Below are 26,864 nucleotides of genomic sequence, written 5' to 3'. Positions count from 1 at the left end.
GCTGTTCTTGTCTTCTCTTCCAGCGCCCACAGGTCATCCACACATGACTGACAGCCCTGTCATCTCACAGCGACAGCGCTGACACTCAACTGACGGATCAGCGTCTGCCCAAATTTCCAGGCGTTCCACCCTCTCCACGCCCCACACCCCCACCCCTGTGTGTTGGTGGATGCGTATGCATGTGTGATGAAGACAGCCAAAGTCTGGCGTTAGAGCAGATGCACACAAATAACCTGTGAGAGGGACAGGATGTGACAGCTATGGCAGACACATGACAGAGGGATGCAGCTAACTGTCTAAATGATTCAAGTTGCCCACGGTTGGGCTCTGCGGGAGAGGACGAATGGAAACAGGGGGAGTCTTGGAGATAAGGGTAAGATCAACAGCTCATGACAGACCGGCAGAGCAGTGATGTGTTCATTATGCATTTGTGCTCTTTCTGCCTGTCCATCAACACGTTGAGGTCAGATGGTCGGTGAATGGCTAACCTTCAATGAGTTTCTTTTCCCTGCCACCCTACAAACTGTTGTCTTATCCCTGTGTGTTTGTTCTTCTGACCTCAATAGTGTCCACTCCAATCTGGAGTCCTGCTGAGCGCTCAAAGTTCCCTTCTCTCCTTAGATATTCATATCTGCCAGAAGAAAAACAAGTGAACACATTTTTCGGATACCTTAAAAAAGAGCCGTGGTGCATGGCTCTTGGGGTTGCATACGCACCTGGGCACGCTGCTCTCTCTAAGCGCCTGCTCCACGTCCATGTCTTCACTCTCAAAGTCGACAATGATGATGCTGAAATTGTCATCCTTTGTCTGCATGTGAAGATTCTCCATGTCAGAGATAAACTGCTGCACCCAGCGAGCCTGGTTCTTCACTGGTTGACAGCCAGCGCATAGGGAAACGTAGAGAGTAAGTTAGGAAGGTAAAAAAATAAATAAAATAAATATTGTTTAGAATGTCATCCATGAGTGTATTTGTTGTGTGGATTGCATTATGACTCCAAGCCACATCTCTGATTGGTGAAAAGAAGGACTCTCATGCGCATTAAGTAAAAAACCTGTCTATCATCACTGACAGCGTGCAGTCAGTGATGTAGAGCTAACTTGAATGGGAAGCTGCAGCAACAGTATCACAAACATCATCATCTCAAACTACATCTCAGCCTTGCACAGTTGTCTATCAATACTTCATAAGCTGTTAATGTTTTGTTTTATGCAGGCTTCACTAGACTAAAGCTTAATAAATAACTTAAAAAGCGTTAAATCCTAAGAATCTTCATATTGCAGTTACATCTAAGGATATACTTCCTATCCCTCAAGAGGCACAAACATTAGGTTTTGAAAAGTTCCTGCATGTTTATGCCAACCTAATCTGCTAAATCTAAGATAAATTGTGAATAATTTCAGTATAATAATTTTTTTATACAGTGTATTCAGGTGGGAAAGTTCATTTAAAACCCCAATTTGACTGACCTGGCACCACAAAGTGCACCATGACATCTTTCCTCCACTGCAGCATGATTGGCTGGCAAAGCAAAGGCTTAGCATAGGTGGTGCTCCAGGGGGTTGCGCCGGGCTGTGCGGGGGACCTGGTGGAGGGAGGGGGCGGTGGGGTTGCAAGGCTAGATGCAGCAGTGGATGGAGCTGAAGCCGGCGCCGAGGCGAGGGCAGAGTCAGTGTTCTCTAGACTTTCTTCTCCTTGCCTGCTGCGGTGGAGCAGCAGGTAAATATATTCAGACAGACGCACCACGCTGCGTCCCCTCTCCATCAGCTCCAGCTCTACCAAGTAACGATTCCCTCTTGCTGAGTCCCGCCTTTTCTCTACATTGACGATTCGCAGCAGGGTGTAGATCCTGAGGTGAAGACAGGAGAAAACCAAGAACACACAGACAGCATTAAAAATGTCCTGATATACAATATGGATGAAAGAGAGAAGGTGGAAAATCTAAAATGTAACTTGTGAAATCATCCCCACACGCAGATTGATAATTGTTTGACTGTAAGCAGACCGTTTAAAAGATGACGTTCCACATTATCTGTGATGTAGTGAAGTAAACAGTGCGTGATGTGGAAGGAAAATTAGAACAGAAAAGTTAATGGCCAAGCGACTTTATAACAAAACATCAAGGTCTGTGTGCTGCTGCAGAAAATGGTAATCAGCACACAGAGGACTGCTACTGTGGAGTCAAAGCACCAAGGCATGACCGCATGTTCTAACGGGAATTACTTCTTGTTCTAGATAATGATTCATATTTAAAACCATATTTAGCAGGGAAACGTTATCTCACATAAGCCTCACATTATTCTCACTCCCTCCCCTTTCTCCTCACCCGCCATTGCGTTCATTGAGTTTCTCCATGTACTGCGCCAGAATGTCCACCACCTCACTCTCTGCTAGCTGCAGGTTGCCCGACACATTACAGCGAAGGTCATTCCAGTCGGAGCGCAGCAGCTCAAAGTCCATTGGGTTGACTGAGAACGTCCTTTGCCAGTTGATGCTCTCCTCTGCCCAACCGGGCCGAGCCTCAACCTCCTCATAGCTGTAGTCTGACATTTCACCCTCCTCTGGTTCTGGTTCTGGTTCTGGCTCAGGGTCAGGATCAGGATCAGGATTAGAGTGGTTTGATTCCTGATCTGCTCCTGCCGGGTTGGGGTCTGCATCAGGCTGCTGCTGGGACTCCGTGATCTCTGAGGTCCTGAGGTAAGAAGTGACCCGTATTTGACCTTTGACAGTTTTTTCTGTGGCGTTCAACCTTGCCTGTGTTACTGAAGGTGGAGGTGGGTCTTGATGTCGGGACAGTGGGATTATCAGGTCTTTTTTGACGGGAACATCAGCAGGAGTGGTCTTTAATTTGGCATGCTCCGCTTTTCTCTTTCTTTTCTCGGACTGTTTTGACCTCGTTGCCCTGTTGGCAGACTTCTGTACACTTTCATTTTGTACGCTTGCATTGCCAGGAGTCTTAACCTCCTTTGTGGGTGGGTTGGGCCACAGCTGGGGAACACTAACAAGACTTTTACCCCCTGCATGTCCTTTGACACCAAGGTTGACTAGCCTTGTGGTCTTGCCATTCTGGTAGAGGAAAACTCCTGGGAACACCTCTCTAGGGTGGCGAGAGGCCCTCTCTTCCCTCCTTTCTCGTCGTTGCTCCCTCTCCCTCTCCCTCTCCCGCTCCTTGGCAGGTCGGGGCCTGGTGATGTAGATCTTGTTCTCCTCCTTCTTCTCTCTGTTTACAACCAGCTTGTTATTATTGTTCAGTTGGGGGTTGTTGCTATGGGCCGAGTTGCTGAGGATCTGCTTTGCCCGACTAGCGAGGGCAGTGAGGGAAGCCTTTTGAGGAAAGAGCAGAGAAGATTTGCTCAGTTTTGCGGGAGTGTCAGCTCCTTTTGCTCCTTCTCCTCCCCCATCTTCACCACCTGTTCCTCCTCCTTTCCTGCCAGGACTTAACTCTCCAGGACCAGGGTGGACCCAAGACAGTGACCGGCCCTGGATCACTATGTCCATATCAGGATGAAGCACCCTGGCTTGGGGCTCTTCGTGTACCTTCCTGGTGTCCCGCTTCGTGTTTCCTCTTGCGTGATCTCTTCCCCAGTCTCTTTGCAGATCCATTCTATCTCTGTGAGGAAAGTGTCTTCTTTCTCTGCGATGGACGATTTTATTGACCGCTCCTTCCTCTTCCTCATCATGATCCTCCTCCTCACCACCTTCTCCGTCAGCTTGCGTGGGCCCAGCTTTTGAGGACTGGTGGGAGGGATTGGAGGTGTGGCTAGGATTAGAAGGCTTCTTGGGTGGTGGTGTGCCGACAATCTCAACCTCATCTTCTGTATCTACCACCTCCTCCTCCTCAAGGAAATCTGGAGACATGAAGGATACAGAGTTGTAAGATGTGTGTGACTTTGTGTAAATGAGTACACATGAATAGGTTTACAGTGTTGAAGAAATCTCACATCTTTCATGTAAAAACAAGAATTAACTTGAGGTGTAGCTCATTGAACAGACAAACAATGTGGACTCTATTGCAGGATATGAGGAAAACTAAATCAGTAATGTATTTTAGGATTTACATTCAAAGGGAAGCTTCAACTGAGACCTACAATGTAATCCAATATGGAGGTAAAGCACATAAATGTAATCTATTTGGTTTTGTGTTTGCTGATCAATAGATACCATCAGGGTTGGGGAAGAAGAATGGCCTGTCATCTTCTTCCTCATCCATCTTCATGTATTTATAGAAACCAAACCTGACAGGAACACAAAGAGTAAAGACGTGTGCACACACACACACACACACACACACACACACACACACACACACACACACACACACACACACACACACACACACACACACACACACACACACATTAGAGAATGCTGAAATGTCAATGTGCCTTAATTTCTTGGTGAAAGGTTATTTGAATTACTGCCATCGTATTCACACACCCAATGTTATTCATCATGATCAACAAGTTCCTTCATAACAGAGGAGGTAATGTCAAATGTTTAAACCGGTCTTACTTTTCCAAGTAGATAGGAGACTCCCTGTAGAAACATTTGTTCTCTCGCTCCATGTGAGTGAGGCGTGTGAAATCATTGGGGTAAACAAAAGATAGGTAGACCTAAAGAAAAGACGAAGATTCGTCAGAAACACAACGACTGTAGAATACACAAAAGAAGTGAATAGATTTGTTTTTATTTATTTATATAAAAGCATTCTACTATGATTTTCGAACCTGTTCAATCAAACAACCATTCCATTCAAATCAGACAACGCTCTATTTATTCAAGATAATTTCTACCAAATAGAAAATAGATTTGCTGTGTTTCCATGACCCACAGGTCCGCTTCATCGCTTCCCTCTACAGCTGCTGCAGTAATTTGGTTTCTCCTGAGGAGGGCAGCAGTGCTCAATGCCAACTGTTTCTCTGTAGCCTGTGTGCCATTTGAGGGAGAAATGCAGCGCTAATGTCCAATCTACTATAGAACCAGCTTCTCTGCTTTGACATGATCTGATTAGGTGTTCTGAAAGTCACACTTGATCTGAAATACTGCCTTATGGAAGGCTGAGAGACTGTTGCCATGAGCAGATGGCCTGAGAACCCTGATGGACAGAACTGCAGTGAGGATGAGTGATGAGTTGATCCAAAGGGGATGTGGCAGAAAGGGGACTTACAAACTGCAGTCCCTGGTATCTGGCAATGGGAAAATCTTTGACTACATAGGTTGGAGAGTAGAGGCAGGCGGGAAGAACATTTTCCAGTCTGGATGGATCGATCAAAGGAGCTGAGGAGAAAGGAGCAAAAAAAGGACAACTAAATATTTGAGTTCAGGTACAAAAAATATGTTTAGGCTTTTCTGGTAACTGCAAACAAACAAAAAAAAAAAAAAGCTGTGAGATGATCAAAAAATGGATCAACCATCCAGACAACATGACATGTTTGAATCCAGCTGAAACAACAGACAGGCGAAATGACAGGGTAGATAGTCAAGGTTTTGAAAGAAAAAGATGACACACTGAAATGATAAATGACAGATTTACTGCTGTAGAAGGTGTCCCTGGGGTCCGGCTTCAGCATATCAGCTCCGTGCTGCATGATGCCGCCTCCTTCCATACTCTGGGGTTGAGACTCATCAGGGAGACGAATGTGACTAGCCAAGGTCTGGGGGATGTGATCCACACTGTTCATCTTCAGACTGGACTCATCTGAAAGATCACAGAGACAAAGGAGTAAAGTGAAAAACAGAAAATGTAGGGGGAAAAAAAGGACAATCCATAATTGCAATCATTATTTCAATTTTTTTAAATCCCACATTTGAGGTTAGTTTTTGGAAGGGAAACATGATGCAGATCATTTATGTCCTTACCAGAGATGACAATGTGACAAATGGAGAGGGGAAAATAAAAGACTAAATGAGTGTGCAAGAAGAGGTGAACAAAGGAAAAGAGGAGGAGAGGCAGAGTGGACACAAAGCTGAAGTAAGAGGATCAGAAAAAAGTTGGAAGAAAACAAAAACAGAGTCGAGTCATATTTATACCAATCGATAGCAGGGAAGGAGGAAAGAGGATGTGTGATTAATGGCATGTCAGGAGGCAAGGCCTGAGGGGAGAAATGCTTTATAATTAACAGAGTGGTCAGCATCATTTTTATCCTCAGGAGGGTGGGGTCGGCACATTCGGTGATTGTGATCACTACTTGCATGTTTCGCCATGACAACCTGAAATCCCCAGAAAGAAGCACACACACAGAACAAAACAATGGCATCTCTTCCTTTATGGGTACCAGGGTTTCAATTAAAAAAAACAAACATTGTAGTGTCTGTATGGCATTGATGCTAACACCTCATCCAGGTGGTTATTTGACCATTGTGTGTGTGTATGTGTGTGTATTATAATATTTTTTAACAGATACTATCCGGGTTGACCATTTTTAGGTCAAACCTGAATGGTTCAAAAAACAATTACCACTAACACACAATAATTTAATTTGGAACTGCAGTGAACTGTCCTGCAAATTAAAATGCCGTGTAAAGCGACATGGATAATTTTCAAACATATAATAACCTTTAATTTGTAGTGTAATAATACACAGTAAAACTTTTTGATCAGGAGGATTTACTGATCACAAAACAAGGATATTGAGGAAAGACTTTGATTGAGATCTGTCTGGCTTCAGCGTGACGTCTCACACAGAGGCAAACCTTCACCACCAAAACCTGCAGCTATACCCAAAATGATCATCTGTGGGTTTTTTGTTTTTTACACAGGCTGCAAACTCATTTTTCTCACAAGTGACACTGTGACATGCTGCTATTCTCAGCGCTACAGTGGTTACTCATCGAGTCAGGTGTTCTCATCTCTGCTTCAAAATAGTACCTATTGAGGAAAATAGAGCATATTTTTATGCTATTGCTGTTTTAGATCTGATGTTAGAAAAGACATAGTACACCAGGGGTGGGCAAACATTTTGACTGGTGGACACACAGTTCTTATACGTATTTGACAGGCAAGCCAGCTGAGGATGCAGTGTTTATTAGTACTAATGCAAATGATGTGAAAATCATTATATGAAAGGGTTTTGCCTTTAACAGGCAGCAAAGCATAGATATACAAGTTTCATTGTAAAAATTATTCAACAACTGAATTTATTTCATGGAATTAATTGTATAATTTAAACAAGAGTTTGGCCCAACAGGCCAAATGGCCCACAGGCCCTAGTTTGTCCATGTCAGTAGTATACCATGAAAATCTGTAGCTGCCCTAAGAGGAAACAATAAATTGATTTTAAGCACTCAAGCTTTTATATATAAATGAGGCCATCTTTGGCTTCAAAAAGACCAATTCCGTGACATTGAATTATGGATCAATACAACCCTGGAATTATGGCAGAAAAAAAAATATATAAGAGAAAAGCCACAAACATAATAAAAACATTTTAATGATAGTTATAAAGTCATCTTTACGTTTACAAAGTAGAAAAACTTTCTCTGCCATGTATCCACAGGGTATAACTGCTTTTACCTGAATACAGCGAGATGTAGGCTGAGTCTATGACTTCATATTTCAGACCAGGGAGGAATGGACGCCACTGTGAATGAAAGCAGAGAGCGAGAGAAAAAGGGATTGAGTGACAGCAGAAACCTTTACCCCTTAGTGAGGAAAGTATAAGGAGAGTGAAAATCATCCATCACTGTTTGCAGGCTAAAGCGTGACACCTTCTGTGTTATTGATCCCAGCAACAACACATGATCAATCTGATATGGGGTTTTGTATAAACACAGTTAAGCAGAGAGAGGAAAACAACAGAAAAGAAGTGTTGAGCAGAAAATATGAAAGGTGAGAATGAAGAAAGGAATGAGAAGTGAAATTGGTAAACTGGAGCAATTTAAAATAACAACAACAGGAAAATATATCAAGAACAGAAAGACAATGGGGGGTACCTCTAAACTGGACGGTCTATTAATGACCTCAAAATAGACACAAGGCTGAAGAGAGATGTGAAAAGAAGGTGGGGAGAAAGAGAGAGAGAGATGCTACAATTCTTTTAAACAGATTTCACAATTACCGCGTCACTTCTGGTTAACCAGGATATAATCGTAGGAGACAGGTCATTTTACCAACCCTCCGGTTAAGAATACAAATATAAACACCCTCCTCAGGATCATACTAATTTACAATTGTACGTGCAAATCAAACATAGACACACACAGACACACACATACAGCACATACAGAGTCTTCTGCATCTGTTTTTGTTTGGTCATCCATGTCACCAATAGCTGATGTGTTAAATTTCAATACGGTGGTTGTTGTGTATGCTATTTATTTTGTATGCCGGTCCATCACATCCATGCTGATGCGTATCCAAACAAGTGTGTGCACAAGAGAATAAACAAGGACACATTGGGACATGCTGAGCAGCAGCAGGGGAGCAGCTCAGCGGGGCACACAAGGCCTCAGCATTGTGTCATTATTTTATGGGACTTGTCTTCAAGGTCAAGTGAGCAGGCTGTCACAGTCTGATTATGCCAAACTGTGTATAAAAAAAAAAGTTCAACAAAATATAGAAATGTCCTCATTCACCTGTGGAAGTAGTGAGGCATGAACTAGATGAAGATTTTTGTCAATTTGTTTACTGTTTTTTGATCCCTTTTTTTTAAAGAAATGTTTCAGGTTATAGAAAGAAAAAAAAAAGCTGTCAGTTCTGATGACTCTGTTGTATTTGAGTGCCAGATCTCCAGGATCGGTAAATGGCAGCAAAAACAAATGAAATCCAGCCATCATTAAGTTTATCATCCACATCTGTTCTCTTCCTTCTGCAACATGTCAAAATGATCTGTCAAAAGTGCCTGAGGACTCTTGACTCCAGCCTAAAGGCTCCTGCAGGGCGAGGATTACGAGAAGTAGTTAGAAAAGCCTTTCAACTAATCCTGCAGATCGTTACTCATGGCTCAAATACACAAGTAACTACAAGTCTCCAACCATCACAGATTTTACAAGCTCGGTTCCAATAAAGGTGAGACTCCGGTAAAATAAAACAAAACCAATACAACGGTTGTATTTATGAGTGATTAAGCTTTTCATCTGAGGATATTTCATGTCCGATGAAGACATTATAACCGATCACCACTTAACTCCTATTTGCTCCCAACTTGTTTGAAATGTGCTGCTGGCATCAAATTCACAAAAATATGAATACTGTAAAAAAATAAATATATACACTGTATATATATATATATACTGTATATTAATTGAAGGACCTTGATGGGGTAAAACATAAAAAAAAACGACTTTGTGAAATTTTCAGTTTCACGGCGTGCCTTACAGTGGTCACCTTAACACAGCGGGGGGATTTAGATGTCCCTGTGGCATTGTAGGCTGTTTTGTCAGGGGCACGAGCTCCTGTTGGGATGCCACCAGGCAAATTGGTTTCAAAAAGAACCCAGAGAGAAAAGCCATTACCAAACATCCATTTAAAACAGCAGCTAAATTTTTGTCTTTGTTTTTGCTATGGTTGTGTTTTGGCTGTTCATTTACACAAGTATGGAATTTTCAGGGCTTAAAAATACAAACATTTGAATGTAGGGCCCAGAGCGCAATCCTATGAAAATGCTGCCCTACCACTGGCATCTAAACAGGCACAAATGCAAATCATTTGAAAACAATGATATGAGCCTGTGATGGTTCCTGACAGCCCTTTTCCACAAATCATGGACCCAGATTTCAAGAAAATTTAACTACATTTCTGATGCTTTCAGAAGAAATTACAATAACTAGGCCGAGACTCATAAACAGGCCAGAATTAATTTATGGTTATTTTTCATAATTTTATGGGATGGACACTAAGAAAAATAGTCACCCTGACAAATATGATAATATGATGTCTAAGATAGTGAAAATGAGGTGGGAATAAAGACCTGATCTGTTGTGGTTAGATCATGAACAGCAGAGTGTTAAGAAGGCTTGTTTTGTGTTCTTTGTTATCGACTCAAGAGAGGATAGAGACAGACAAGAGAGAGAGAGGACAAAGACACACAAAACAGTGACAGCAAACGACTGCTGCAAGGACTTCACTGTACTCCAGTGAATGAGATAAAAATCTCCCAAATCCTGAAAAGGCTTTGTCAGTTGGAGTTGACAGACTTGCAAGTTGACACATGTGACAATGGGTGCTATTGTAATCCCTGTGCCTGAAGCAGAAAACATTTATTAAGACATCCAAATGCAACAACAATTTAACTGGAGTTTATAACTGAGGTAATTGAAATGGACACAGGTTTCACAATTACTCATAACACGCAGTTGTTCAGATTAGGATTCATTTAATTAGAGGAAGAATGCAGCAAAAGATCTATTGTCCTGTTTTTCTGTCTATTAATAGATAAATGTTCGGGCCATGGAAGCGAAAGCGTAAAAGACAATGAAATGACAGGTTAAGAAATATTTACTGTATTTGTAATGAAAAATAATCCACGTAGCTCACAAGCCGCAGAAAATACATATGCACCAAGTGTCTGCTTGTTCGATAGATCGGTTAGGATTAGGAAAAATAATTATTTTAATGTTTTAGCCGCTGTGGGTTTGTGTGTTTCTTGGTCCATCTGTTAGGATTACTTAAAAATGTGTGAAGAGACTTTGATTATATCCTTTAGGAGAGAAAGTATCACAATGAACAATCAAGTACATTCTGCTGGTGATTGATCATCATCCTATTGATCCCATAGAATAATTTAATAGGAATAAATAATAGGAATCATTTCTCTAAAAACCATTGTCCTGTCCTATGCCATTGTGTTAGGGTGGTGGTGCCAGGAAAAGGGACATGAAATGCCTGAACAGACTCATCCGCAGACTAGGTGTGGTGGTCGGTCAGGGCCCGGACTCTGTGGAGACAGTTCTGGAAAGTAGGACCAGTCCTGGGTTACACCAGCCACCCCCTGCACATCACCTTCTCCCAGCAGAGGAGCACCTTCAGTGGCAGACTGCTGTCAGCGAGCTCCTCCACAGAGAGACTGAGGTCCTCGTTCGTGCCCCGTGCCATCAGGGGGTGCAATGGATCTTTCAGGAGAAGAGGGGTGGAGGCGACTAGGATGACTAGAGGGAGGACATTGCTGGTGCTACACTGGGGCGGGGCCAGGGTGTGATGGTTTTTATGGTACAATGGAGATGATGACGTGTCTTACAATGTCAGAGGGATGTGCCCTGCCCACCATGTGGACTTTTAGTTGAATCTTTCTTTTGACTGTCCAGTAGTGTAGTATATGTCTTGTATTGTCAATGTTTATCTCTTTGTGTGTTTATTTATCTAGTATTTACCACCATGTATTTTTGTCTGCTGCGTTGTGTGTGGAATGTGTACATTCCCAAAATGTGTGTGATTATATGAGCAGCTGATATACAGTATATAATTTCCTCCAGGATTAATAAAGCATCTGTCTATCTATCTATAACGGGAATAACACATGTAGAAATGTGATATGTGCAGTCTTACAAATCTTAATAATAATGTAATTTCTTATTTAAGGATCTGAAATTATACAAAATAGACTTTATGGTTTTCCATCACATATATATACAGACATGAGGAATAAAAACATCCTCTCTCTTCTGTCCGCTCTGCCTCTCAGAATATTTCTTGTGAAGCACCATTCAGTTTTGAGGCCAACAATTATATCATTTTAGACTTCACACCTCCTCCAGGGACGCACACGCACACAAACACAAATGCACACACACAATAGAGCAAAGCGCTTGCAAACTCAAGCCACATCTACATCCACAAAGGGACATGGATGGACTCAACTCATTTGCATTTAAAGCCACACACACATAAGATCAGAGGGATGAAAACACATGGTTACAGGCTATAACACATCAACCCAGTGGCATTTTAGGCAATATTATAAAAGAAAATTATGGGGAACTAAAGTATTTGAATTTGTTAATTACAGTATAATTTTAAACGTTAAAGCATTGTCCCCGGCTAATGTCAAAATAAAGCCATGAAAGAAGTCACATGGCAAAGGTAAACTGTGTCAGAGACGAACAAAAGAGATGTGGTGAAACAGTTGCTGCAGCACAGACAAAGCTGGTTTGTGTCTGCATTTGCAGGACAGCAGAGCTCCACATCCAGTATAACTTAAAAATGAACACAGTACCATTTACTCAGAACATATTTAAACAAATTCCTTTTTACTTACGTGGCATCTACCTAAAGAAACAGTATAATATTTTGTCGTATGGCATTATAAATATGGTAATCCTTTAAATCATCCCAGCCAAACATGGCTTATAGTTTGGAACTTTCAAGTCCCTTAGAAACTTATGATGAGGTTTGACAGGGAGGAAACTAGTACAAAAGCACCAAATTAAAAAAAACAAAAACAAAAAAACACACCTATCAAAACAGAGACACTAACCAAAACCTACAGCGTGGAACAAGGACATACAGTGTAGTGCCTGACGGATTACGCTCTTATTTCAATTGACGACTAAACAGAGCTAAACAGTTGCATGCTAGAGGATAAATGCCAATCTCCATTCCCTGACACAATGTCATGAAAACAGTGACTTGTTTCTCATATCGAACCATGTCTTGCCCCGAGGACGGAGGAAAAATATTCAAAAAGAGATGAGGAGGTGGATACAGAGACGGGGTGTTTAATTTTCTGTGCTGAATTATACATTAGCCAAAGTCTCTCAGACCAGACATTTTCAAAAGACAAATGAGCTCAATATCTATGGCAATTACTGAGACGTCATAGTCAGTGCATCTACAGCGATGCCCCGTGTGCGCTGAGGCGAAGCCGGTTAGTCAGGCAAACATTCTCACTAGATTCAAAACTGGTCAGACCTAAATTGACATAATGTCCTAGCACACTTATTTAAGTTTCATGTGCTTGCTTTACAGCCAGATAACTAAAACATATGACAAGGAAGTGCATGATGCTTCTTATGAGAGATAAAATAGGAATGTGAAGCTTCAGATGAATACAAACAAAAACAAAGTAGAGAAAACTGAATTGATGCTTTTTGGACTGATAGTGATAGAAGGATCTGAGTGAACAAGTGGGCTTTGATTGATATATGAGGCAATATACAAGACAACCATAAAGCAGTGATAAAATAAAATAGTCGACTGCAATCTGACACAGTCAACATGACCTAAATACTCCTGTGCTCTTGTGTTGCTTGAAAACACACAGAGCAACAACTACAAACTCGAGGGTATTAAGTCTGAACAGACTCCTTAGCCCACGGTTTCAAAATATTGTACTTTATCCTTAAAGCAAGCCTCTGCAAGATTCAGTGGCATAGCAAAAATGTGGTGAGAGAGGATAAAAGATGGAGTAATGTAATAAGTGTGGGTGATGGGGCATTACATAGATTTCATTTTTAATGTTGAAATGATATGTCATGTGTGGGACGGCACTCTTTGGGAAGAGTCTGATCAAATCTGCATGATGACAAGAGAATGCTGCGGCATGAAAGGCAGACAGAGTGATATGAACATCAGTTCTGCTAATGACCTGAAATCCCCGCAGGCTGGAGATGTGCTCTCCCACTACCTTTATGGATGAGACTAACATGAATACGAATAATATTTAGTTATGTGATGGAATCTTCCAGGAGAAGTGATTCACGCTGAGAATTAATGTCCGTGTCTTGCACTTTTCATCATCTTCAAACAGCATATACTGTAGCAGTGATTGTGAGAGTGATTGTGTTCATTGCAAACCCAAACTATGAGACAAAAATGACCATGAGAATAAGTTAAAGGAGATTTTAAAAAAAAGAAACAGATGAAGATCCCACAACATAACTAGGAGAAATATACTGAAACCAAATATAGTCTTAATGTCAGTCTTCAAAGCAGGTGATTATGTTTGAATCAATTGCAACACATGCAAGAAGGTTAAATATCTGAGGAATTCAGAAGGCATGGGTGGAGGGACTGCTGCGGTCCCACTGAAGCGGCTGAAGGCACAAGGCAATCTTTAAATAGGACTGTCTGCAGGGCACGAGAGGGTGTGTCGGGAAAAATCAGTCACCCAGAACATCACCAGAGCTGCTGAGAAGGCACTGGGGTGACTCTGGATCAGGTGATCCATTCTGCTTACCCCAGGCAAGGGTGTCTGGTGATTCAAGACCCTCAACACCCAATGGCCCACGGTTGTGATGTGTTCAAATTGCACCAGTTGGTGTTTCGAGAAATAAAACTGAATAAGTATAAACAGAAGCAGAAAAAAAACTGAAAAGTAAATTAACAAAAAAAAAGAGTCCTTATATCCTTAAAAGTCTGCTGGGATAATCCTTTTAGGCCTTACAAAAACTTTGAGAAAGCTGAATCATTCTAAATGTGACACCACACACACACACACACACACACACACACACACACACACACACACACACACACACACACACACACACACACACACACACGGTATATCTGAACATCTGGCTCCAGGTCACGCAGCCCACTACTGATTTATACTTAGGAGGGAGGGTGTGAGGCAGATGTTGAGTGGCCTGTGTTCGCAAACACGGCCATGAATTTGCAGAGTTGGGGTAGATGGGATGTAAATGACAATGTGAGTGTGCCCCTACATAAGTGTGTTTATTAACTGGCGGGCAGTTTGAGGCTTGGCCTTGCAGGAGTAATTAAACAAGGGCCATTAAATTCCCGCATTTAAATCCCACACCCTTGGCTCTCCATAAACTTGCCATTACAAATTGAGGTGTGACTTCTCTTCTTTCTCTCACTCCCTTTTCCCTCTCAATCAAACCGTTTTAACAGCTGCAACGCTTTTCCTTTCTCCTCGTCACGTGGTGAGGGCGAGGTGCTTTCCATGAGGCCAGCGGAGCGGTCCCGCATTTGACCCACCAAAAACCAGATGACATTTAAGTTAATAAAACCACGTGCTGTTCACTGAGTCTTCTTTCATCTACCAACATTTAAAAAAAGCATTGACTCTAAAGACTTTACTCCAGTTAGATTAAGAATAACATTGAACATAGAGCTCAGGAAGGAAAGTTTGAGTCTAGTGACGCATTCACCTGCCTGCAGTTGTTTCCATCTTCTTCAGAAAGATGCAGTACAATCAGAACCTGTCTGTTCCTGTTTTCAATGTTGTTTATGTTGGGCCTTCCTGCAGCCATTCTCCATGGTTCCTTCACATGATGGACAAGGGAGAGGCCCTCCCACAGAGCGAACAGGGCCTCTGTTTCTTACTATTTTTTTTGCCAAAAGGTAACTTTCAGAACACACTTGTGTACTATCTGATATTTACTTCCTTTTGCTTCTTCGTAACAAGCGTCGCTACAGAAATATGTTCCCAGAGGGACAGCCCACCTTTGGCCAATGCAATCACAGCTTGGCACAGAACACAGAGGAAAGCAGGGAATCCATGGATATCTGCTCTTTAACAAATGACTCCCTGGGTTTCTGCAGATTTATGTGAGCCCTGGGCTCATGCTGTTGTGGGCCAGTCACAGTAAATCTGCTATTTTTGTCAAGGTGTGAAATGTATGCTGCTGTTAAATCACACACAGAGGCCTTAATAAGACAGCCTAACGTGCACACATACACGTACTCATGCATTCCTGATTTGCTGCATGACTTTTAAATGCTTCATTAGATTGTTTCTACCAGTACAAGACCACTTTGATGACCTCATGAGTGGTTACAAAGGAATAGCAGGGGAACAGAGAAAGATATTTATTTAGACATGTCCTTCATTCACAAGGAGACGTAATTATATGAACAGTTTTCTCTGGGTGAGTTTGAAAAACTGTAAGAAACATTCACGTGAATGAGAAACACCCGAACAAAGCTCCAACACAGAGATCTCACCTGTCCATTTGGTCTTTGTCTGATTAAAACACCAAGAACAACAGTTTAACAACTGTAAACCATAATTGTTTGTGAGCAGGTTAGAATATTTTTTGATCCCCTTCATCGTGTGATGCTCAACATTTGCCTCTACCTGGGGAGGATGTAGCTACGGACATGGACGTGCAACCTCAGTCAGAGAAATAGCCATGCTATTGCCCTTAGGTGTGAGTGTGTGTGTGTGTGTGTGTGTGTGTGTGTGTGTGTGTGTGTGTGTGTGTGTGTGTGTGTGTGTGTGTGTGTGTGCGTTTGCGTGTGCGTGTGTGTGTGTGTGGTTGTTCATCTTTCGTAAGGTTCCACAATGCATTTGCAACACGTCTGGAGTATTTCCTGCCTCACGCCTGTAAGTCTGCTGGGATAAACTCCAGAAACCCCTGTGACCCGCGGGAGTGCAAAAGGTGGTCAGGAAAATGAATGAAAGAATGAATGAATGAAAGAATGAGAGACTGAATGAATAAATGAACAAATGAATGAACGAGTGAATGAATAAACGAATGACTGACTGAATGAATGAATGACTGAATGAATGAATGTATTCTAGTGGATCATACAGACACAAAGAGGACAATTTAATCCTATCCAGAAAAAGATTTGAATAATCCAACTTGGTTTTTTCCTCCGTGTAAAGAGATTACAATACGTGAGGAACACGTTAAGAATTATCACCTAATCTTCAGTCCCTCTAAAATCTAAATAGTACTTCATCATCAATAAACTCATTGTTTTCATGTGATTTTGATGTTCCTACTGACTTCCTACACTCTTATTGTCCCAATATTAAGCCATAGTTTGCAGCACTTTTTTGTGAGAAAGTCGTCCAAACCCCGAGTACAACACCTATTCAACAACAAATGGCAGGCAGATGCTGTTAACGATTAGCTAGTGAATATGGCAGAGCATTTAGCAGCTATAGAGCAGGTAATGTCCCTGAGGAGTTAGTGGAATGAAGACAGAGCTAAACGGGCAGCGGATGTTGGATCTACATTCACTGAGCCACCAGAAACAAAGTAAAGGAATGAATGCTGTGTTGTTCCCTGTCTGCTGGGTGTGTGATCAGGACGTTGGGTAACGCTTTTAGTTCAAGAACTTTAGAAGGTAATAATGTGTCAATGGTGTTTTTAAAAGGGTTTCTTCAGTGCTTTAAGTGGCCACACAAGATTAGAATTGTACTTTTTATTCCAATAATATGCAGATGAACAGAATCACATTGTTCATATACAGTATAATGACATCTAATGCGAGGCGACCTTCTTCACACCTCCTTGATACAGAAGTTCTTTAAGAGCCACATGGAGGGCACAGTCTAACACCTGCAGAGGCTCACAGCATCACTGGCACCAGATCAACGGCGCATCCTCTCTGCATTCATTACATTATTTAGATCTCAGTCTTTTTTTGTCTTATTCAGACACTCTCCACATAAGGGCGATGGTGTTTGTTCTCCAATGGGGTGCGGCCATCTCAGGCTGTAATTTAATCTGACTCGCACATCATTGGCAGAATATTCATCACACGTAAACGTCAACAGCTCACAATATTCCATAGCAACAGCACGGCACAAGGGAGATCTGTCCCTGACAGGATATTTCGCACAGCATTAGTGAAAACAGTGGCGTTGGAAGAAGAGCTGGCCTTACGATTTTGTGATACAGCAGGAGAGGACGGGAAAAGATTGAGTGTTTTCACCACTCATGAGGTATAAGATGAGTGTAAAAGGCAGTGGGAGCTAGCAGCTAGCTCAAAAAAAAAAATCAACTTAAATGTATGTGACTCATGGAGAAGAGGTACAGCAGATCATCTATGTGACAGGAGAGTGAAATCATTGCTGTTGCCATGTTATTTCATTGTTCACGCAGCGATGCTGAAGGCATATCTCAAATGTCACACTAGAGGTCGACGCTGCAGTGCCATAAGTCACGCCCTGGGGGGCAGCGGCTGTAATGTTCAGTGTAAATAAAGGACGTGTAAGGATAGTTCTTTGCTGTAGCATTGGTGTACAATATCTTTTAAAAATGGCTATTCTGTCTTTCACAGACACCCACACCCACACACCCACACACCCACACACCCACACACACACACACACACACACACACACACACACACAGCTCTGCCTCCATTTCATTGTGTAGTCCTCTTGACTCCAGACACATTGCTCTGTCAAGTCCTCTCAAAAGAAAAGGGCTTCCAAAGGCTGACAGTGTGAAGAGAAAAACACTGAACAGCCTGATGGCTTCAGATGCTTGAGACCAGACTGGAAACTGTGGCCTAAAGTTAAGGAGTGGTGAAGGCTAGACGGCTTGAGGAAACATGTGGAAAATCAACAACAGAAAATATGAAAGAACAGTAGTACTCATAAAGAAACTAACAGATTCTAATGGCAGGACAGAAATACTGGTCAGAGGAAAAAAAGCCTGAGGCAGTCACGCACACACGAGGGAGAAAGTGAAAAATAATTAACCTTAAGGGTGATAAAATGACAATAAACTTTTTCTTGAGCAAATACAGCAGTACCGCCACTCCTTGGATGGTGATGATGGACATCATGATGGCGATAACCTAAGGCTTGTTAATATATTCATTCCATACACACACACACACACACACACACACACACACACACACACACACACACACACACACACACACACACACACACACACACACACACACACACACACACACACACACACACACACACACACACACCAGTGGGCTCTTTTATCATTGCCCTCCCACTCAAAGTGCAGACTCACACAAGGGGTGTGGGCTCGTTTGAAACTTCATCTCGAAATTAAGCCCCACTCATCTCTGAGCTTTGCCTGCGGTGTAGAACGCCGCTACAGAGAAAGCAGCTGTGCAGAGGAGAGTCAAAGCGAAAAGAAATCAAAAAGTTAAGACTTACAGAACAAAGATAGAGATGGAGGAATCACCAAAAAGAGGTGCTGGGGGAGAGGAAGATGGAGGGGAATGAGTGGAACAGTTATGGAAATATGGCTTGAGGAGGAAGAGTCTGAATTTTTAAAAGAGCTGACACTTTAAAGTGCTTGGTAGGCATTTATTATTAAGAGTCAGTGAGGTAAAGATAAATACGACAGACCTCGAGGGAAAAAGTGCGAGCTGCTCCAACTTACCCCAACCTCCACGTGATCTGAACCCTTGTCATCTTGCTTGTGGAGGATCTCAAAGTAGTATCGTCTTGATGAGATTAGGCTGAGAGGAAAGAGAGAAGATTTGTTAGATATTTGACGCTGAAAAATTTATAAATAATCTACAGTATATGCAACAGGCCACTGAAGATCCTTCCAGTGACCCACACTGGAGCTGATGGCGACAGCCTGGAGAGCAGGCAGGGAGATGTCTGAGTGACTCTTCATCTATAACACGACTTCATGAGGCTGCAGTCAAGTAAGGCACCAATTTGAGTTCAAAAACACATCAATAGTATTAAAAAATAAGGCAACTGGAACTCAGTGTAAACAGGTTAATTAGTCTAGAATAAATCTATGTGCTACAGGCGGAACGGTGAAGAAGGCATCTGTGAGCAGAGATATTATCGGCCCCAGGTCTTGGATGAAACACTGCTTCAGAGACGGTGAGGTAGAAAATCGATGCTCCACATAAATCAACATTTTTTCCCCTCATGTAAGCTCAAAAATTTCTCCGGAACTTCTGTCGACCCGAGTAAAGGTTTGTTTTTATTCATCAAGCTGATGAAACGCAAACCATGTGACAGCATTTTTGATTTTATTTTACATGTCAGAAAACACCCTGGAATTTATAGCAGAGTAAAAAATGTCTGCTCAACACATTATTGGCTCTCAAAACATACACATTTAAGAGCTGAATATGAACACACACACACACACACACACACACACACACACACACACACACACACACACACACACACACACACACACAAGTCTAGTAAATATCTCCAGAGCATAGATGCATCATTTACTAGAGCAGAAGCTTTCAATAAAGGAGCAATGAAGTGAAAGCTATTCACCAGACAATAAAAATGTTACAGTGTGTGTTTTAAACTATAATTATCAGAAACACGATAATGATAATTGTGTTTGCTACAGCCCAAAAATTTGGGAAACCTTTGCTCCATTGAACTCTGGACATACAGTATTTGGCCCTTTCATGTCCTCTGATTCACAGAGATACGTAGGTGATGCTTGTTCTTCTGTTTTCTTCTTCGTTACTGTTTTCCTCCCGCTCTTTTCTTTCCCTGTCATGTTCCATTCCTCTCCCTTGTCTCCAGGTTTGTGTCTCCTGAAACAAACAGGAGTGCATCTTCTTTTGTGAAGATTGTTTTCAGGACCGAAAATAGATCCACAGAAACTTGAGATGACATGAAAACAGCAGACAAGTAGGCAAACAGAGAGAAACGTACATAGTCTTTGTTCTAGAGGCTATGTGCATTTTTATGGGTTTCATTTCATCATTTAATCTTTTTAGGCTATATAATGACAACGGTGACAGATGCCGATTAGCATGCAGGATCCCAGAGCCCTAGGTGACAACTTCCTCTCGTTGTATTGTCCCGAAGATAGAAGAAGATACACAAGCATCACATTTGAGAAGTTTCATAACTACCCAACATAAATGCTTGGAAAAGTAAAGATTGCTACAGTATATTCATGTTATAGACTTATTTCACTGTGTGTATGGTTGTTGCTGCCATGGTTCACTGAGCTAAAGGGACAGGACGAAGGCTGAAGGTGGAAGATCACGTGCTGCCCCCACCTACACACACACACACACACACACACACACACACACACACACACACACACACACACACACACACACACACACACACACACACACACACACACACAACCCACCCCCCCTTGCACGAATGTGGCAGCATCATCTGGAGTGCATTGTTCTATAACCAATAAATCACTGCAGGTGCAGGAGAGCAGTGACAGCGCTCTCAGGTCACCGTCTCATGAATAGGGAACATCACAGCGTGCAGCTGCTGAAATGGCACTCAGCAAAACTCAGGAACCACTTTCAGTTCTTGGCGGCCTCCTTGCCCAACAGAGGATACTTTAAAACCAGACCAGTCTTTAAGAAATGTACAAAAACAATGTTTTTTGAAAGTGTATTCCTCCATGTTATGTTTTTTTTTTTTTTGGTATACACTTCCTGTTTTTGCACCCATGTTTGTTTGCCTCAGTTAGTTTCATCTGTCCCTGATGAGTCTTCTCTGCTGTCTCTGTCCACTGTGATTGTCTGGCCCCGCCCTGATGGCTATCACCTGTGTCTCCTCCTCCAATCGTGTTTAGATCGCCCTCCTGTGCCAGTGTGTCGCACTTCTGTTTCTTGTGAAACTCTTTCAATTTAGACATTCAGTTAGATTTGGCCAATTTTAGGTCTGTTTTCTTTCTTTCTTTGTCCTTGCCTGATAATTTTGTGATTCCCTGTGTACCAAAAAACTATCTTCGGTAAAAGAGATGATTTTTAAAGCCACTCTAAACATTTCTGACTCATGCTTTTGAGCCACAATCGCTGCCTAGCTATTATAACTACTCAGTTGACAAATATTCCTTCTGTAAGTACTTCCTATTTTCTATTATCTAAGTAAAGATATGATCAGAGACAAAGATCCAAACATTTTTGAAATATTTTTGAAATAAACGTCTACTCAAAAGTATTAAATTTAAAGACTAAAAAAGGAAACAGGAAGGAGCACGAACAAAAAAGGATAGCAGTGGTTTAAATTTGCAAGTCTAAGATAGTGTGCCTCTCTGTGATAGATGCAGCGAATACTGGTTGAATAAGACAGGAAGGACAGGTGTAAAGAAAGATGGACGGGGATAAATAGCAACGGCAGAAACAGAATAATACTAAATGCTTTTTGCGTGAAGGAATAATACATTACAGTGAATAATACTGAGACGAAAAAACCATGCCAGATGAAAAACTGTAAAAAATACAAAGGAGCAAGTGAAGGGCAAAAGAGAGACGGTGGGAGGAATAGCTATTAGCGTGTGATTCGAAGGATGAGTGGAGGACACAAAACAAGAGTCTAATTGCGCGGCTAATTGAAGTCTTTGTTTCCGGTTTGCCTTCATTGGGCTGAATGGACAGACAGACAAAAGAAGCTTGACTGCACTAAATAACACAAGATGGGGCTGCAGGAGCTGAAGGATATCCACCGAGTATCCTCACAGCTCAAAGTCAACTGGATTTGAAACATTTATGGAGCATGAACATCGAGAGGGTTGTATTTTTCCTGCTAGAAACAAACTAGTTTCCTAAGAATCTTGAACAAAACGATTGTTCTGTGGATCTGAAGAAATATACCACAGAGCACAACACCCTGAGGACCAACAGACATGTTGACACATTGAGACAGACACACACCTTCGGTATTGTAGCCCAGTTTGTGAAGGCAGGCTGCAGTGAGCTGGAGACAGTAGACTTACTACCCTATCTGCCCCGCAAGCTCCAGCAAATTCCGGATTCTACTTCCTCAGTATCTCCTCTCTTTTTCCAACTCAATTTCTCATTACTGCTATCTGACTGCCACGCCATCCCTGACTCGCTCTTGCCTGATTCCTCCCCCCTAACAACACCCACAGGTGGCCCATGAAAAAAAAAAAAAAGAGTGCTTGGCAAGTGTTCTCCTCTTAACTACATTAGTGATATCAATGTTTAGAGCTGCCCCAAGGAGACACACAAACTTCACTTTTCCCCCATCGCGTTCTCCCTTTGCTCTAGTCCATTTCTCATGAGTTTCTCTAATCCATCAGAGAACCATCACGCTGCTCTTCCCTGCAGCCTCAATAAATCCTCTTTCTTCCACGCCTTTTCCTCATACCCCCTCTGCTTTCCTTCATCCCTCCTTTCTCTTTCTCCCTCTCATCTCTTGTATCTCATCCATCTCTTCACTCCAAAGCTCCCCACATAGTCTCTCCTCTCTGTATATCTATCCGATTTTTCCACATGCAATTATCTAATTCCACTTTATATAGCTTCCTTTTTCTTTTAGATGCCTCCACTTCACCCCCTTTCTCACTTTGATTCTGTATTAACACTCAGCTGCCTTTCTTACTGACCGGAATGAATCGCACTCCTGGGATTTTGGTATTTGTACTGCTCAGGGGTAGAGAAACATATGCTCTTTTCATCGCAGGAAACTACAATTACTGCATTACATCAAGGTCAAAAATACTAAATGGACGAGTTGCTGAGGATTTATTAGTAGGAGAGATGGAAGAGGTACACAACATTAGCAAGTAAGGACAAGTAAGATACAACAAGGCAACATTTTTCTTAAAGATGACAAATCCTACAGACATAATCAGACCCACACTGAATCTAAAAAGCATCACCTACTTACCCAAAGCCTAAAAAAAACCTACTTGTCTATGTGGTGGACTGAAAACTACAGTAATACAGTAGAAATACCCCCCTCCCCAACACACACACACACACACACACACACACACACACACACACACACACACACACACACACACACACACACACACACACACACACACACACACACACACACACACACACACACACACACACACACACACACAAATATCCACATGTAGACAAGAAGACACACACATGCTTATATAGCTCAACAGCCTCCCATCACTATAGCAACAGATGGTAGAATGATGCTTCAGGGACAAAAGTGGGACATAGGAGTCATCAGAATTTAATGGCAAACATTGTGATTCAACCGCCACAGTGTACCAACCAATTACTGGGACTTCAAATCACGGATTTACCCACATTCACACGTAATAAAATATATCTGAAGACAAAGACACACATTTATGAAGACATTTATTCCAATGTGAGGGAATGCATACATACTGTAATATGAGTCAAGTGCTTACTGCAGGGCAGGGGCACCACTAGGTTCAATCACTATTCTTTTGACACTATGAGCACAAGTACTATGCATTCCTCCCTGAAAATGCTTGAGTGTCCGTGTCAGCTAAAAGCCGGGAGCACTTAAATGATTCAATTATAGATACAGAGGGATCCAATAGTGAAATAACTGGTCATTCTCAACAAGGCTTCCCACAGTGCTGCCTGGGAAGTGTACAGTTAATTCTCTCCTGACAAATATTATTGGCCTGTGGAGATTTTATGTTAATAAAACAGAAATAGCAAACGATCTGCAGTGGGGCTTAAAGCACAAGGAATGTAAAGGTGAGGAAGAGGAGAAAGGTATGAGAAGAAAGAAAGATGTAAAATTTAAAAATGTGCACATAGACACAGAGAAATGGAAGAACACACATCAGCGCCCACACGTCTGTGGAGGATTGGGAGTAAATGTCATCTTCAACAGTTTGTAAAGTGAAAGCCGATGCTGCAAAATGCCAGCAGTGACAATCCAGCAATCCTTGGCATCTTTCGTCTTTCCTCCTCACCACGGCACGGTCAAAGGTCAGCAGCAGGGATTGTTTTCAGTCAGAAATGACTGAGACAAATAGACATATTTCAATTGACTTTAGTTTATCGCATTAAATTCCTCCATTTATCATTAGTGTCCAAGAATGAAAAAATCACTTCCCAGTTCGAGCTACTCAAAACCTCTTGAAATACTTGACATCATGCAAGTGTCAGATAAGCTCAGACTGCTGCTCAGCACAGTTTGGTTTATATAACTTTAGCAAATGTCAATCTCCTCGGTGTTGTCGATGCAGTCCAGAGATCTGTTACCCTTGTCGGGAGGCGGAGAGGCTGGCAGGGTTATCTGAGTTTCTCATCCGACTACTTCAGTGTCACTCATCAAGCTGCTGTGACAGCACATAGCAGGCACCGCCGAACAATCGCTTCACAGGTACGAACAGACGTGGAGCCATAACAGAGAGACTTCCAAATTGACACAGGTATTAATAACTCATGACAAGGTTCTTGATCCATAAAGAAGTCACTGTTTGGTATACCTCCCTTTACTTTAGTTGAGTTTGTGTTGTGATGATGCTGATTCTGTGCACAATTTCATACCACAGGATGCAACCCAGTTTGGTATTTAAATTTAATATTCCGTGGCTCAAGATGCAGATCCAGTCCCTTTATTCAAGATATTTCAACCAGACCTTTTTGTAACACCTTCATGAGATCATGAACAATGTCAAATATATAAAGAATTCATAATGTTTCAACAGTTAGATCCATAATCCATAAAATAATTAATCAGTTGTAAAAAAAACAACAACATTTATTCACTAATTTATATGGGTTTGTTTTGGAATGTGTGATGGTGGTTACAATCCTGAAAGGGATCACTTTGAACCATATGAGGACAGAGGCTGACGTAAATTCATTCTTTTTTTAATCTCACTCTAGTGAGATTAACACCTACTCAGGTTTTAGGGTTTATCAAACTCTTTGGTTCACAGCAGAGGCCATGGCGACTTCAAATAAAATAGCAATTGAAAAGTATATAAAAAAAACAAGATAAAACTCTGCAGTATTTTTTTTCAAGTTTCATTTCATTCTCTGCTTTCAGCACAAGTCAGAAAAACATGGACTGAATAACAACTGTGAATCTTGTGTGTGTGAAATGAAAAATGAGCACAACTTATTTCCAATGAAATATGTATAAGGTATAAAGACTGAACAATGGCGCTATTTAAAATATGTACACGGTTTGCATGTTCAAAGGTTGGTCGACCTGGTGTCCGGCAGGCAAGAGGGTGGAAGCTGCTAGACAGATGCTGCTGTGGTACACGAGGACCAGGTCAATGAAAAAGAATGGGACATTCATTATTGATTTAATTAATATAATGCATTTAGTCCACACTCCCTGTCTCAGGCAACAGTGGTCAAAAATATCTATATGAATATGCTATTTCTAAATTGAGATCACTTTTACTCTGAAAAATCACGCAGATGCAGAGTAAAGCCTGACTTTAGAAGAAGTTCATGACTACTGATAAATCACTTTTACATATTGGACACAGAGCAAGCATTTTGTCAAAATGGCCACATTTTGTGCACAAAGTGCATTGTTATCATGATACTACAAAACAAATGGTCTTACTTGCTTTACTTCAAAAGGATTTATATCATTTTGATGTTCCTCATAATCATTAGAATTTTAGCCCTGAAGCTCTTTCTCTTTACTGCTTTTCGAAAACAACTTCCAGGACTTCTGCTTATGCAAATATCATCACTGCTCAGCCTTTTACAAATCCCAAGTGCATGAAATCTGCTATGTTTGTGATCTGGTGGGGAGGACATTGGTAATGTCCTCATTGTCCACCAGTTGTTTTCACAAGGATCAAAATGGAAATACTATACATATCTGCTACACAAAGATGTCTGTTTGATGTCCTACAAATTACTGAGACATACACACAATCCCTGGGAGTAGAAGTCTAGAAGAGTGTACATCCCAGCTAGATTTAATGCACATTTAAATTAGGAGAGACACTTGAATGAAAAGGAGATAAGTGTTTATTGTAGCACATAATTAGTCTAAGAAAAAGTCTGGCAGTCAGGCTCTTCAAGGAGATCGTGATGAGCACCTCCATCAAGTAAGCGGTACGAAAACTCTGTTTTTCAAGTTCTATACAGCAGACACACACACGCACGCAGGCAGGCACGCACGCACGCACGCACGCACGCACGCACACACACACACACACACACACACACACACCACACACACACACACACACACACACACACACACACACACACACACACACAAGCTGTCATTACCTCCAACTGGTCATGTCATTGTGAGAACTCCCAAAAAGATCCACTGATACAACTTTCCTGCCTGCTTCATCTATTTAAATCAGCACCAAAGAAAGACAAATTAGAGACAACAGAACCACTACCCACCGTCGGTGATGAAGAAACACATTGTTTCTGTCAGGTTTTTAACAGCATGTGTCTGCAGCATGCTGCTCATCGACAACATATGCACAAGATAGCAAGTGTGAAACTTTTATTAATTTGTCACATTTAGA

The 26,864-nt window shown here is 41.7% G+C and overlaps 1 protein-coding gene across 1 annotated transcript in view; it reads right to left on the bottom strand.

The window, feature by feature from the left end:
- b4galnt4a (beta-1,4-N-acetyl-galactosaminyl transferase 4a) overlaps positions 1–26,864 on the bottom strand; it is a 115,524-nt gene that overhangs the window by 3,664 nt on the left and 84,996 nt on the right. The window contains exons 8-17 of the mRNA XM_068314167.1: positions 19,020–19,098; positions 7,513–7,579; positions 5,533–5,697; positions 5,167–5,276; positions 4,512–4,612; positions 4,161–4,234; positions 2,326–3,847; positions 1,469–1,848; positions 717–870; positions 559–631 (exon numbers count right to left, since the gene is read on the bottom strand). Coding sequence (XP_068170268.1) covers positions 559–631; positions 717–870; positions 1,469–1,848; positions 2,326–3,847; positions 4,161–4,234; positions 4,512–4,612; positions 5,167–5,276; positions 5,533–5,697; positions 7,513–7,579; positions 19,020–19,098 — 2,725 coding nt within the window. The remainder of the gene's footprint in view (positions 1–558; positions 632–716; positions 871–1,468; positions 1,849–2,325; positions 3,848–4,160; positions 4,235–4,511; positions 4,613–5,166; positions 5,277–5,532; positions 5,698–7,512; positions 7,580–19,019; positions 19,099–26,864) is intronic.

The sequence above is a fragment of the Antennarius striatus genome, chromosome 4, assembly GCF_040054535.1.
Source record: "Antennarius striatus isolate MH-2024 chromosome 4, ASM4005453v1, whole genome shotgun sequence".
In the NCBI taxonomy this organism is placed as follows: domain Eukaryota; kingdom Metazoa; phylum Chordata; class Actinopteri; order Lophiiformes; family Antennariidae; genus Antennarius; species Antennarius striatus.
This window is presented reverse-complemented; position numbering and strand designations above follow the sequence as displayed.